Source organism: Papilio machaon, chromosome 11, assembly GCF_912999745.1.
Source record: "Papilio machaon chromosome 11, ilPapMach1.1, whole genome shotgun sequence".
NCBI lineage: Eukaryota > Metazoa > Arthropoda > Insecta > Lepidoptera > Papilionidae > Papilio > Papilio machaon.
This window is the reverse complement of record NC_059996.1, coordinates 737,755-753,180: the sequence shown is the minus strand read 5'-3', so window position 1 is coordinate 753,180 and position 15,426 is coordinate 737,755. Positions and strand designations below refer to the sequence as shown.

The window sequence follows — 15,426 nt, the reverse complement described above, 5'->3', positions numbered from 1 at the left end:
TATATGTATGATAACTGACAAAACATAAAGTTCTTGTCTTAAAATTCAAAACATTCAAGCAATGGCAATTTAAAAAAAAGAAAATCGAAAGCAGCAACACTGGAAAACGTCAGTTGTCAATCTGGCGATGGTTGTAATATTGTGGTTTTATATTTTGTGTTATGTTTACTTGGCGATATAATTACTTAAGAAGAATAATTGCACGTCATTGAAACAACAATACCCTGAAAAATATCTAACTATTACAATATTTGTGTGGTTACGTTTTACATAAAGAAGTGGCGCGATTAACGGATGCATTTCCTACATTCTTATGCCTTAAACGTATTGTAACGTTTAAAATCGTGATGTTATTGTTAATCGGAAGTAAAGATGCCTTTTAAGTTGAAGTTGAAGAAGACTCGTCAGTACAATGTAGCTTCGAAGAGCTTATTCGTGATCAGTGTTGAATTGTTAGACGGCGGGGTTGCGGATTGTACTCTTTCTGTGGACAGTACGGGTCAGGAGTGCCTGGATAATGTATGCCAGCGGCAGGCTATCAACCAGCCGGAGTTTTTCGGTTTGCGGTACGTGAATCGTAGTCAACAGCCACGATGGGTCCAATTGGAACGTCCTTTAAAACGTCAGTTGGACAAATACGCCTCTTCCCACCAATTATATCTTCGTGTAATGTATTATGTCATATCAGGCACCAGTCTGATTACGGACGAAGTCACGCGATACCATTACTTTCTCCAACTAAAGAATGATTTAATTGAGGGGCGTATAATCTGTGATTGTCAACAAGCAGTGGTATTGGCGTCGTACAGTCGGCAAGCTGAGTACGGGAATCATGATCGGGAGCGGCATACTGTGGAGTACTTGAAGAATTTGCTGACATTCCCTAAACAAATGCTAGATGGAGGTCAGATTATTGATGGCAGTACATTGGCAGAGACCGGCCGGCTGGAATGGCTCACTGCAGCTGTTATACAACATCACATGTCCTTACACAACATGTCACAGGTAAATGACTAATGTATGGATGGATGGATGGATGGATGTGTGATAGATGGTATCTCCAAAATGGCTCAATGGATCTCAATTAAATTGGGCATGGATTTTGAACAGTCTAGTAGGATACATAGGCTACTTATTAAGTTTTTTTTAATTCTATGTGGACGGTTGTGGGTAATATCTAGTAAATAATAAAGTAAAATTTAAGTCATACTTGTATACATAAAAAGTTACATCTGTAGTGTGAAAACATAAAATTCATTCCTTAAATTGTTAAAATTTTATATGTCTACAGTAATTATTTCTTGTATGTTAATTAACAGTATGTAAATGAATGAAACAAGTTCTTAAATACTTTGATAAGGTGTTAAAATTGGAATTGAACACTAAATTGAATTTTTGTTTTACAACCAACAAAATCCAATTGTTCTGCTTACTAATTCAATTATCTTGTTTAATTTAAAAGATGCTGATTCTTTTCTACTTATCAGTTGAAGACTCTTATATCCATTAAAATAAGAAAGACACAGATGCGGAACTAAAACCTAAGAATGGGATACACTGGGACTAATGACCTTATGACTATCACATATTAGGAAAAACTTGCATCAAATAATTTACTTCTACCGGCTGAATAAAATAAAATATACAGCCAAATTGTATTTATATAATTTCTATTCCATTTAGTAACTCTACTCGACTCTTATCATAAATCCATCCACCAAACACATTTGCAACATGACCCAGATAATGTAAATGAGTCAGTATGACAGTAATTGCCTAACCTGTGTTATCTGGCTATGTTATCACTTGTAGCTGATTAGAAAGTTTATATTTCATAGTGGATTTTATACTAACACCAGCTTAGTAGCTAATTGTCCTATAATACACTTTAAACAAACATATACGGTTGATCCTGGATATGGAAGAACCTCTATAAGCGAGAGAAATATTGTGGTCTCTCAGACTCTCTCTTATCCTTGTTCAACTGTATTTTGTACAATATGTGTTCATTAATTCATATGACGGTATTTGTTTGGTTTAATATAAGTCCTTTTTAACAATATCTTGTTCATATAATATACTAGATATCGCCGACGACTTCGTCCGCGCGGAATTAATAAAAAACTTAATCTGTAACCTATGGGTTATTCTACACTATATTCTATATCTATGTCAAATTTCAGCGTGATCCATGCAGCCGTTCTGGTGATACCTTCAAACAAACATCCATCCATTTAAACATTTGCATTTATAATGTTAGTAAGATTTGGCAAAAAAAAAATATATTCATGGAGCACCTTACATAATTGTCTTAGTGACAGAAGGCAAATTTACTACCAAATATTTCACTAATTAAAATTTAACAATGAAACCTTAAATGACACTTATTTAAGCTTATAAGTATCGAATTTCTAGCACGAATTGGGGCATTAGTATGTATGGCTTCAAATATCATTGTTAAAATAAAAAAGAAGTCCCATTTATTTTTCGTAACACGAAAGATACGAAAATAAGAGCCACTGTACTCTCAACACCAAACTATAGAGTATGCATATTAATAACTTGAATATAAGCATCACATTTGTTTATAACGTTAAATTAAATAAAAAAGTATTTTTGATGTTATTTCAGTATTTTTTTTATTTTAATTTAAATATTTACTCTTTGACATGTCTCATAAACCTTATTCTATGACGTAAACAAGTTTACGCGCAAATTATTTTTTAAAAGTGGGTTAACAGTTATGGTTCTAAATATATTCCGTGCGTATGACTGCTATTCACTATTAAATGCGATGGGGCTGAGTCAAACCGCTTAAGTCGGCCTTCGTGCATAGAATGCTGGAATAGTTTTTTATGTTCATTGCAACTAAAGCGCCAGTCGTAGTTATAAATGCTAATGGGACAATACTTGTTCTAGGACTGAACTAATAACCTGTTTATTAAATAACTGGCTTTTAAACGGCACAGTTCTGAAATCTACACTCAGACACATCTCTAATGACCAGTTATTAACTCTGAGTATGATTAGTCATCTATAGTTTAAGTACGGACTGCAAAATATAATTTAAGATTCGTTCGTCTTCGTTTTCGTAAACGGTAATAGTAAAGTGTTACGATAGTTTAATTGCATATTTTAATGATTTCATCTATTATGACCTTATGTGATAAAAATTCTTATTGAAAGAGACATGGGATGCGTCATTAAATCTGTCAGAATACTTTTTCTATATGACAGTAGGTACTATTGAAATAGTCGACGTTTTAATCGGATTCCCCGGCACAGGCGCGTCACGCTTTGCATGCCAATTCGACAGTTTACAGGCTTTGCATCTAAATTAAAAACATTGACATGCAAAACCTCCCTCTGAAACTTCCAAAACTGCACTCTACAATTTAACGGTTAGTGGACGTATATTTAAACATTCGTCAGAGATGAATAACATCACGTTTTATTTAATTTGTTAATGCATGTGAACATGATTCATCGATGCTTATTTCAGTCCCTAAAAGAATTTAGGTCTTACGAGAAGTCTATTTTTTCCTTTAAATTATATTAAAACTTGGTCTTAATTTTATTGATAGCAAATTACGACATATTACGATAATTTTCCCGTCAAAAGGAAATTTAAATTTTTCACAACACAAATTTCAAAATGAAGTTTTACTCTTGTCAACTAACAACATCGCATTTCAACAACCCTTCTCCTATTAAAGGAATTTTGGCACAACACTTGCGTTTCGAATGCCGAATCAAACAACGAAAAACATAGCATCACTCTCATTATCTTTGAAATAAAAGAGATAATATTATATTATAGAGTAGTTTCAGCTGTAACTAACAATGTACTTGTTCCTAGGCGCAAGCGGAGGAGGGGTTCATCAGCGCATGCCAGCAGCTGCGCGGCTACGGGCAGGAGATGTTCAGCGCGCGAGACCAGCTCGATCAGAGCGAGGTCACGCTGGCCGTATCGCTCACCGGCATAAGAGTCCTCACCGAGACCAGCGACACGCCCACCTTCTACAGGTCACCGAATAAACTGACACAGATTTCGCTAAAATAGCAAATTAACTGCCTATCAACATCTCCAGCTAGTTAAAAGATTGCAGATATGTTGCCTACCTCAAGTGAATGAAGGAGAGGACGTACCTACAGAAAGAGGATTACCCTTTCCTATAAGTCCCCTTCCCTGGCAAATCTACTTCCCTGATCTATCTATTCCTTTTAAGAATTGGACCTATTCTATGGATTGTCTTTGCGGTTAGTTATTACAGATTTTTTTATACAGATGGATGGATATAACGAACGTAATCAACCACAAGCGAACGTTCAGCGTGGAGTGTCAGCGACCCTTAGGTTCAGCTGCCTTCGTTCTCCCCAGTCCTGAAGACGGAAAGTACGTGTGGAGGATGTGCGTGCAGCAGCATACCTTCTACATGAGACATCGACCAGCTCTCACCGCCAACCATGTGGTACAAGATGAACCACGTCCTAACTTCCAGGTAGGTTTATGTGGTTATGATATTGTGGGAAAAGACATCTTAACTCTAATCTCTTAACTTAAATTCTTATCTTAACTTAAATTTTAACTATGCTTTATCCTACTAATTTTAAAAATGCGAATGTTTAGATGGATGGATGGATGTTTGAAGGTATACAGAACGGCTCAACGGATCTTGATGAAATTTAGCACAGATGTAGAACATAGTCTTTCACACAGGCTACATATTAAGTTTTCTTTTATTTCCGCGCAGAGGAAATCGCGCGTGACACGTCTCGCGTCTAGTCTGTAATATAGGTATATCACTAGACAGGGACTACCGAAAAACCTCTCGTAAAGTTATTATAGCAATATGTTTTTATACGTGTTTCAGCAGTGAAAACCCACGTTGAGATTATTCATTTGTCCCGTACCTAAAGTTAGCAGGAATCGTTTATAATAATTTCTTCAATAAAACGGTTTTTGTTTGAACAATACTTTCTCATACAAAACTCTAATAATACGTCCAATTATAAGACAACCTATTTCTCAAGCTGGGAACGTAATTAGTCGATATGATCTCAAAATTGGTTCATTTTTAATTGAAGCTATGGATAAAAAAAACTGCTTTCTAACGCTCAATAACTGCGAAATATCAGATGTTTTGTTAAGTATGTTGTATTTCGCATATATTGTCTTTAGTAAAATCTCACTAATATTATGAATGTTTGGATGGATGGATGTTTGTTTGAAGATATACAGAACGGCTCAACGGATCTTGATGAAATTTGGCATTGATCTAGATCATAGTCTGGAAGAACACATCGGCTACTTATTTTTTTTTAAATTCCGCGCGGAGGGATTCGCGGGCGACAGCTAGTGTGAAGATAATTAAGATTTATATTTTTTAATTTCTAAGTTATGTACTATCCCCATTAGTCCGCTCTAGTGATTACCAATATAAAAAACGTAAGATATACTGCTGACTGTGCACGCACAATCGTCTAGTGGAAAGTGATTCGATAGTATGTACCAAGTTGTTCTGAATATAACTCGACTTATAAAATACTTGATTGTTATGTGCAATAAATTAATCTGTTCAATGGTTTAGAACTTGGTATGTATTTCTTTGTTTATTTATTACGTTATAATGATTTACTAATAATTTCCTTGAATAACTTACTCAAATTAGACAGACTTTTTAAAGTGGAATACATAATACAAAATAAATGTTCAAACAGAAAGATCCTGACAACTTTCGCACCATTTATAATTTTTTTTTATTGTAAAAGTATCTGAAGAAGTTAAAAGAATGTATATTACGACTACTCTACCTTCAGGAGCACGGTCTATCAGAGAGCCGCGAGGAGCTGGATGTGCGGGAGTGTGCGGGAGCGGGGTCCCGGCTGGAGCCGCTGACGGCCGCGCACCGCGCACATTCCACATCCTGCCTCGAGCTGGCCGACCACCCGCCACAGCCACTGCACAGGAACAGGTCACAAACACATAGCAACAGACTCACCACACTCCCAACAAACCTCCATTCGTAACGCTCTTATACCTCTTACAGGGCCCTGCTTCCATCTTACCGACCTGCACCTGATTACGAAACCGCGATTCAGCAAAAATATCAGCAGCAAAGAGCAGAAGCACAAATACGATACCAGAACCACCACACCCACTCACAACTCCTCGCCGGCTCCGCTAAGCCCCTGGTCTACGGCTCCCACCCCGACATCCATGGTGTACACTACCCCGATGTAACCCGCCATACAGTCTCCGTCAACCAGGGGGTGGCCACCACCGAAAACTACGGCCTCAAATTCGTTGCCAATTACCCCTTTGCCGTCAATCCTAATGTCCAAGCCGACCACGCCCTCCACTACGTCAACGTGTACAAGCCTCCGCCTCCCTACCCCTCCAACGGCCTAGTCTCCAACTCCACCCCGGACCTCGCGGTCGCCAGCCAGGCCCTCAACTACCACAGGGGATACATCAACAATCACGTGTCCGGCTCCAGTCCGGACCTCGTCTCCACCAGGTCGGCCATCAACCGCCAGTACCTTGGATATCTGAACCAGGGACATAACGTCGTCAGCTACGCCCGACCCAACCTGTTGCCAGCAACGCACGGCACTTACAACAATCTCACATCAGTCCTAGACCCCAACCCTCATATTATAATTGACCCCCATCATATATCAGATAATATACAAAAAGTATATGACGAAAGAGGTAATATTATGTACTCTATGCCCATGAGAAGGATATCCTACCAACGACATCTCGTGCTACCCCAGCAGCAGATCAAAATCAACGACACACAGGAACCCATATACGAAAATGTACCTCTACCCTGGCAGAGCGAGAGAACAATACGAGACAGGGCACAAAGTCTGACCACCACAGACGAAATAGCTCGACAAAACGAAAGAAACAACAGCCATCCGACAACAAACAGCTACGGGAACCCAAAACCGATAAATGTACCAAATTATCGTCTACCAGTGAAAATCGAAACCGACAACCATTACGTGAACGCACAAATCATTAAAGGTGTTAGAGAAACGAGTGTGCCAAAAGATGAATCTAGTCGAAACAAGACTGAAGATGATCCTAACATAGGAATAGATAAATTATCTATACAAACAGATGAGAAAGATTATTTAGAAACACCATACCAGAGTCTCTCAACCCACAAAACTAATATAAGTAAATCCTCCGATAATGTAACATCTATATCTATACCTGATATAAAAATTGGACAAAACAATAATATCTCACAAACAAGTATAACAGATTCTAATGCAAACACAACGTATACTAGTGTTGAATTAGAAAACTCTAAAAACAGTGTCAGCAGTAAAGAGAAGAAAAGAAGACGTTGGGGTGTGTTTATGGGTAGAAGTAAGAATGTGGAAGTTAAAAGTGCTACCTTAGGAAGGGATAGAGCTAAAGTGAACCAAACACAACCAACTAACAAGCACCGATGGTCAACCGGTCTGCCAAAATTCCAACCTCTACCTCCAAGTATAACCAAAGAAACTCTGGTAAGTGTATTAAAATAACTTTAATTTAATGATATTTTACTTGTTAATAACTATTTCAATTTTAAGTGTGTTTTTAATACAAATTAAACTTACTTTAAATAAAAGCCTTAAATATAACTCTCAGTGTCAACTGCTGGAGCGTAAGATGTGCGAAGATCAGCTGTCGTTCGCATTCGAGCAGATCCCTAAGGGGAGGGAGGGGGCGGGGCATGCGCTGGCCACGCCCCCCACAGCCGGCGACGACCACCTTCCATACGAGGACAACCGCGTACGTCTCCATCCCACCCCCGACAACCCCCACGGATACATCAACGCCTCACATATCACTGTGAGTTCTTACAAACTGACATTAAACTTAATTATAACACTATTTGTATATTTAATTAATTTAAATCTATATATATAAAAGAAAGTCGTGTTAGTTACACTATTTATAACTGAAGATCGGTCGAACTGATTTAGCTGAAAATTGATGGGGAGGTAGCTTAGAACTAGGAGACGGACAAAGGAACTTTTTTTTATCTTGTGTGCATTTTTTTATTCCGCGTAGACGGAGTCGCTGGTAATAGCTAGTGCATGATAAATGCGAAACTTTAAATGTATGGATGGATGGATATTTGTTTGAAGGTATCTCAAGTACCACTCAACAGATCTCCATGAAGTTTGGTATAGATGTAGGTCATAGTCTGGAAGAACACATAGGCAACTAATTTTGTTTTTAATTCCGCGCGAACGGAGTCGCGGACAACAGCTAGTAAATAAATAAACTTACGTCTTCCTAATAAAAACAGTCGTGATAATTGTTTTCCAGATGACAGTTGGTAGTTCGCAACGTTTTTATGTGGTGATAAAGTGTGGGACTAACTGCGTGGGCAGTGGGCAGAGCGCGGCCCAGGTGTGGGCGTGCGTGTGGCAGGTGGGCGCCCGGTTACTGGCCCACGTGGGCGACGACCCGCCGCCCTACCTGCCGCAGGACCAAACCGCAACTGACTATGGACAGGTAATTTACTATTATGAGGCGTTCCGAGAGCTTGGCCACGCCCACATTAAAAAAAGCCACACCTCTATTGTATTGTATGACCATTATTGGTATGCTCGTAAGCCCAAGGGAAGGTACAGGTTAAGTATTGTATTTTGTCGTGATATAGACGTATTTCTTTCGTTTTTTATTCATTGTATTATATAAAAAAACACTTGTATAGACAAACAAAAAGAAATAAACATCACCTTTAAACTATTCAAACATTCTTGAGATATTATCATTAACTAATATAAAAAAGGCTAAAACACTTATGTATATTCGTCCGATGTCGGCACCGACTAGTTTCGAGCTAGTACTAGAGCGACGGGCCGCGTTCGCGAAATAATACCAGTCCCAGTCACCCTGATGAAGAGCCCTCGATGTGCTCGAAACTAGTCGGTGCCGACACCGGACATACATACCTAAATGTTTTAATTCTTTTATACTAGTTAAACAACGCCAATGCCTAGACCTGATACTTTTTTTTAATTGTTGTGAATGATTGTAACATGTTGTATAGTTCAACGTGTGCGCATCGCGGTCATCTCAGGCGGCGTGGGGCGGGTCTGTGCGCGTGCGCGTGCGCCGCGGCTCCGGCCCCGCTGCGCGCACACGTTGTCTCTGGCTAGTGCACTTCGCACGCTGGCCTCGACCACAACCAGCACCCAATGATGTTGCACTATTCTTAGGTAATAATTTGCAGATATTTCTAATTAATAATAATAATTTGCAGATATTTGGGAAGAAAAACTTATTTTCCTTATACATCCCCTCCCCTGACACTTCTTAATTCTTCTAGATTTCTTAAGTGAATTGAACGGTCTCCGTGTGGTATGCGAGGCGGAGGCTAGCGAGGAGAAGCAGCCGCTGGCCTCGCGCAATGCTCCACTCGCGCTGAGCTGCACCGCGGGCGCCGGCCGCAGCGGGCTCGCCCTCGCCGCTGATGTACTGCTGCACGTGCTGGATACCAACCAGGTACAAGTATTATACAAGAAGACCATTTCATTGATACATGACTCAAAATATTCTTTATAATTAACAAATGGGACGGATCCATACAAACTTGGTACAGTATGAACTTAATTGAATTGAATGATCCCTCTATATGTGGAACTGGTCTTTATATACTTGAGATTTCCATTATCTTCTGAGGGAATGTTTCCATTGTGTCCTCGGGTTACACAAAATGTATAATGGAAACCTCCTTAGTTTCCAACAAGTGTCCAGTTTACCGAATAAAACATTACCATCTTGTATGCAATTGCATACATCTTACGATAGATGGCGTTATTCTGTAAAACTGATAAACGTCAGCAGCGACATCTATAGCACTAATAAGTACAATATAACGACCATACAGAAAACTGCCCTCAAGTGGAAATAATTCCGCGTACAGTCTAATGAATGTGTGATGGAGGTGTAATTTTAGTACTGTTTTTCTTCCCTCACCCTTTTCTTACAAGGAAATTAAGGGATGGGGAAATAAATCTGATGAAGAAAGGGATGCAAAGGGAAAAACTATTTTCTTTCTATACGCTTCCGTTGATTAAAGATAGGCAACGCATCTGCAATTTCGTATGTCTATCAGCGGTCGCTTCGCTATTTTAGCGAATTATGTAAATATAAAAAAAAATTACATTAACAGTATCCTTCAGAGTGCTCCACCATCTTCGTATAATTTAACATAAGTGTACGATTTCTTCAATAAATGCAGTTCGAAATTACAGTTGTTTAAGTAAACTTTATCAGATCTTTTTCCTTCAGGTAATAAATGTACAACTGAACAAAGACCCTATAAGTTTCTACTAATACTGTTTAATATAAACCATGTTCTTCAGGAGTTGGATATTCCAAGAACCATCAGCTTGCTGCACCAACAGCGAGCAAATCTGGTGCAAAATGTACATCAGTACCGCTTCCTTCATCAACTCTTGCTGCATCATCTCAAAAGATCAAGGCTCATATAATCTAATCTGACATGTCAAGGATGGAAGAGGAAACTTTATTAATTATAGGAAGGGATAAGTAAAGGGAATATCTTTTTCCTGTTTGTCTTGTCCTCTGTCTCATCTGCAAACTTTTAAATTGGTTTGGAATGTCCAGAAAATTTCATTTTTTTATTGATGGTAATAAAGATATAGTCAAAAAAAGAAATATTATCCAAAATAATCTATGATTTTGGATGTAGATGAAAAAAAAAACAATAAACATTTTTTTTTTACTTTTCATCGAAATATTAAAAAGTACAATAATTGGATTTTGGGACACAATTTTAAATCTTTCATTAATGAAAATCTTAATGATATTTATTTGTCATTGGTTTATTTTAAAATATATATTTATTAATTAAATTTAATTTTTTAATTCGATTAAATTAACTTTCGCTAAGTATAACTTTAGTAACAGGGTTTGCAGTGCCTAAGTTAAATGTCTTATTAAATAATAACATGAAATAAATGTTAGAATTATAGTCCGTTTCAAATATGAATGTATAAAAATGAAAAAAAATAATTGGTTTGAAATTTTTTTTGCTGACGGTATTTTTTTCCGTTCGTATACTATTTTATTTGAAACGAACTATACTTAGGTCTTAAGTGGAACATGTGCCTTAACCTTGTTTATACTGATCTGAAACTACGTGCCTTTTTTTTTTCATATATAAGATTTTTTTTTAGTTCATCATTCATCATCAGCTCACTATACATCCACACTGAGGAGCTCGGAGTCTACCCTAAGTTAGGGGTGACTAGGACATAGTCAACCACAGTCAAGTGCGGGTTGACTTCACAAATATCATTGAATTTCTTCTCAGATATGTGCAGCATCACGATGATTTCCTTCACCGTAAGAATGTCGGATAAATGTAAATCGAAAATAGAAAAACACATTGGTACATGTCGGGATTTGAACCCAGGACCTGCAGATTGCAAGTCAAGTGCCCTGAGCACCCCTGAGCCACCTACAACTACAAACCTTTATCATCAGCACCAAAATGGCGGAAATGAAATAGGCACAAAATATTACGTTTTATAGCCAGTCCATTTATAGAGGTGATTGGTGTCACTGCAGTTGAAAACTACAGCTACAGATGTATTTTATTATCTAGTCGATGGCAGCTACACATTTAAGTTATAAATTTAGTTATCACTTTCACTTAAAATTATTTTTTCATCTTTTATTTATATACACTTGTCTCAGTATTTTTTAATCTGTAAATGATTTTTTAACTTAATTTTGTTTTGAAGTTTATGTAACTAAAGTTAATAAAATTTTTGTCAGTATTTTAAAAAGCATGAAATTATAATAATTTCGTACAATTATTTTTCCAAATTTTTTAAATATCTTTTTTTATTTCCTTTAATCGATATGATATCGAAAAAATTAATTCAACTTTTAAAAATATTTTATCAAATCAATTTTCTCTCATTTGTTGATATTTTTTGTATTATACATTTCTGCAAAGGTTTGATTTTTTTTTTTGTATAATTACATCAATCTTTATTCGTTTTTTTATTAGATATAAATATTTCTCATTGAGTGTAATTACATATCTCATTTTATATTTGTATGTTTGTACTTTTTATATTATTTATCGTCGGTTTCCGAGACCAAATTCCCTGTTTTAAAAACACCTCTCATTTGACAAAACGGAGATAACAAATATTTTTATACCAAGATTTTGTTCTCAGAAACCAACGATTAGTTAATTTTACGTTGTGTAAGTTCGCTCATATCTGTTGAAACAGATTTGTGTTGATATTATATACAATGTAGCAATCGAAGTGTTGAATGTGGCTAATTATATACGACTTTAATCAAATATTTGTGATGTATTTGAAAAGTTTACAATAAAATTGAACGAATTTATATATATTTTTTTTAATTCACAAATACTCTTTTTAGAGAATCTTTTTACATTTTTTTTTACAGATTAAACAATTTCTTACGCTAACTTGTATGACTTTTTCTTACCGTTAAATTTGTATTTAATACATATTGTAGTCTCTATTTTCAAATGTAAGGGATGACGATTTCTACAACCAGGATATAATAAAACAAAATAAATTGGTACAATCTATTTATTCTGTATAAAATAGTTATCTAACTTAACCTAAACCTTGCGTTAGGGGGGTGGATAATATGGTCTAGGGGGCGGACCAGGAAGCAATGGCCTGTGAAGAGGACCACGCGTAGGCATTGGGGGAAAATAGTTGGGCGGTGGCACGCTAACAGGAGTGCCAAAACGCGGGTGACTTGGAGGTGGTTCCCGATATGATAGCGGAGGCACAGTATGTGGTGGGGGCACTGTATGTGGTGGAGGGGGGTGTGAAGGGGGCACAGGATGCGGTGGGGGAACGGGATGTGTGGGAGGTAGGCTGTGTGGAGGAACGCTGTGCGGGGGTACATGGGCAGGTACGGGGTGCATGGCACCAGGAGGAGGCGCACTGTAGACTGGAGGCGCGAATGGTATTCCAGGATAGCTAGGGTAACTGAACCTCAGGGGCTCCATCTTGGGCGGTTCAGGTTTGCTTTCGCCTCCATTCTTGAGGGGTGTGGTGACAGGTTTACTTACGACAGGGGCGACAGGTGATGCGGAAGCGGGCGGTGTAATGGAGGGTGGCTTCTTCTCGTTTTTTGTCTGCTTTGTAGTGTTCTCAGTCGGTGAGTCTCCACCAGATTGTTGAGTTTGAGGTGAGTATAAGTCTAATACCTGTAGATTTTAGATCAAGCAAGATAGAATATTATTTCTTTAGCAACAAAAATAGTTGTTCTAGTTAAAAATTTTCATAGTGTCAAAGTACTTATAATGCCAAATTGTATGAATATAAAACTATAAACATAGTAATTTATGTATTTGACATATGTCATACAAACCTGATGACAAATATCTTCTAGCAGATCCATAGTGATATCCTCAACAAACATGTCCCACCAAGCATTGTGTTTGGGTGTACGGCCGTTCCAGTCCACAATCTCAAACTTGCTCAGCTTGCCAGCCAGGAACATGAGGGCCACCGCTATCACTTCCGGTTCCCATTGTAGACACAGTGTAGTGCATAAACTGAAAAGGAATTGATCCATATTTAAATTTTACTTCAATCTGAACATAATTACAACCAATGCAATTATTCTTAATAATATTACAAATGTGAATGTTTAGATGGATGGATTTTTGTTCAAAGGTATCTCCGGAAGGGCTGCATGGTTCGCGCTGAAACTTGTCACAAATGGAGAACATATACATATTAAGATTTCAAGACAGGTAGTTATATCATAAATGCATTTGAAGAGATCCGAAGACAATATATTATTGTGTATTCTATTTGTTTTTTTAAATCCTGCAAAACCTAATTAACTTCTTACCTGTCATTAACAAACGTCCACGCCATCTGCACCATTTTCTGTAACTTTGATTTATCTCCTTTCAAACACTTTGCATACTTCAAAAGGTATCCATAGGGGTGTTCAACTTGCAAATCGAACTTTATCGTTTGAAGCAATATTCTTTCTAGCGTCATCACCTCCTCTTTAGGATCATCACCAAAAGTACTAAATTTTTGTTCAGATATCAAGGGCTTCGCAACTTTTATAATGTCCTTGCACTTTTTTGGTGTTTCTTCCACTTTGCCTGCGAGAAACAAACAGCAGCACGCCGTGATATACCTTGGGAATGTCTTGAATGAGTGGAACATGTAGAAACGGTGGAAGTAAACAACACCCGTAGCAACTGTGTTATAACCTAAATCCATCTTTGATCCCGTGTCAATAATAAATCTTGCACCTTCTTTACGATACCGATTTTCTGTTTCAGTACTAATTCCATCGCGAAATGACGGCGTATTTTGCAGATCTTTTTTGTCATAGTACCAATAAGGCATTTTTGATATATAAAAATAAAAAATATTAACTATTTATCGCTACTTCTCGATCACTGACATTCGATGTCAAATTTTATGATTATGTTTTTTTAAAGGGATGGGTAATTCTTCGTTATTTGTTACCGATGTTGCTATATGTCAAACAAAAATAACATGAAAATGTCCTCGATATTCGTTCATGAGCAAACTTCAGTTACTATAATTAATCATTACATTGTTATCCATCCATTGCAGAGATATTGAGATTTTACTCTAATCAACTTTTTGAATGCAGTATTGATTTTCCATTACCTTTGTAATGGAAAATCGGAACGTCGAAGAATCGAAACATCAGTAAGACAAACCTAATATGTTTTTGTTTTATTTTTCTTAAACATGCAAATAGGAAAAACTGCTGAATAGAAAGAACTTGGATATAACCTTGTTACATAACAAGTTAATATCTCTTTCCAAAAAGTTGAACAGCGAAAAAATATCACGATAACTTCAAATATTATAATCAACCTTAACGTCGACTATTGGAAACCGTTTCTAATATAATGTTATGCTCGAGCAGCTTAATTTTTTAAAAATGAGTTAACGAATAAATCAGTTACGGTTTTAACTCTACCAGCGATCTCTCTCTTCGACATTTCTACAGCGCCCTCTTTTTTTCGTCTATGGCGTTGCTGGGGTGTAACGGGGTATCTGACTGTAATTTGCAGTCCGATGGCGCTTGGAGCGCCGGTGTTGCTTTCTGCGAAGAAGTGATGTCGCAGAAAGAGGCTGCGGAGAGGGTCAGGGAGAGGAACAGTGGTGACCCGATTCGTAGCCGGAGACCTGGACGCAGAAGGAGAGCCTACCAGGCTCTCTTGCGTCCCCCATGAGCGTAGCCTGGACGGCGATAGCCTAATGTCTATCGCTGTCAAAACCTAGTTCCGGTGAGGTAGTTAATCTTGTGCGCTGAAGGGTATGGGAGTGTGTGCCGGAACTCGTGCAGAGTTTATGCCGTCAGGA

At 37.6% G+C, this 15,426-nt stretch overlaps 2 protein-coding genes across 2 annotated transcripts; one reads left to right on the top strand and one right to left on the bottom strand.

Moving 5' to 3' along the window:
* The first annotated feature begins 114 nt into the window (after positions 1–114).
* LOC106714637 (tyrosine-protein phosphatase non-receptor type 14) lies at positions 115–10,615 on the top strand. The gene is made up of 10 exons (XM_014507734.2): positions 115–1,005; positions 3,860–4,026; positions 4,289–4,502; positions 5,821–5,975; positions 6,051–7,530; positions 7,655–7,858; positions 8,342–8,530; positions 9,072–9,240; positions 9,351–9,526; positions 10,390–10,615. Exons 1-10 carry the CDS (start codon positions 373–375, stop codon positions 10,516–10,518), a joined length of 3,516 nt encoding a protein of 1,171 aa, XP_014363220.2. The 5' UTR covers positions 115–372; the 3' UTR covers positions 10,519–10,615.
* Positions 10,616–12,622: 2,007 nt separating this feature from the next.
* LOC106714629 (cyclin-K) lies at positions 12,623–14,489 on the bottom strand. Its single transcript, XM_014507721.2, has 3 exons — positions 13,916–14,489; positions 13,427–13,613; positions 12,623–13,262 (listed from the first exon to the last, which is right to left on the bottom strand). Exons 1-3 carry the CDS (start codon positions 14,428–14,430, stop codon positions 12,675–12,677), a joined length of 1,290 nt encoding a protein of 429 aa, XP_014363207.1. The 5' UTR covers positions 14,431–14,489; the 3' UTR covers positions 12,623–12,674.
* Positions 14,490–15,426: the final 937 nt, after the last annotated feature.

Coding starts and splice junctions, on each gene's coding strand:
- LOC106714629 (XM_014507721.2), bottom strand. CDS start 14,430: ATGCCTTATTGGTACTATGACAAAAAAGATCTGCAAAATACGCCGTCA. Junction 13,614..13,915: donor TGGACGTTTGTTAATGACAG/GTAAGAAGTTAA, acceptor ATTCCTTTTCAG/TTTATGCACTACACTGTGTC. Junction 13,263..13,426: donor TAGAAGATATTTGTCATCAG/GTTTGTATGACA, acceptor TAAAATCTACAG/GTATTAGACTTATACTCACC.
- LOC106714637 (XM_014507734.2), top strand. CDS start 373: ATGCCTTTTAAGTTGAAGTTGAAGAAGACTCGTCAGTACAATGTAGCT. Junction 1,006..3,859: donor CCTTACACAACATGTCACAG/GTAAATGACTAA, acceptor ACTTGTTCCTAG/GCGCAAGCGGAGGAGGGGTT. Junction 8,531..9,071: donor CCGCAACTGACTATGGACAG/GTAATTTACTAT, acceptor CATGTTGTATAG/TTCAACGTGTGCGCATCGCG.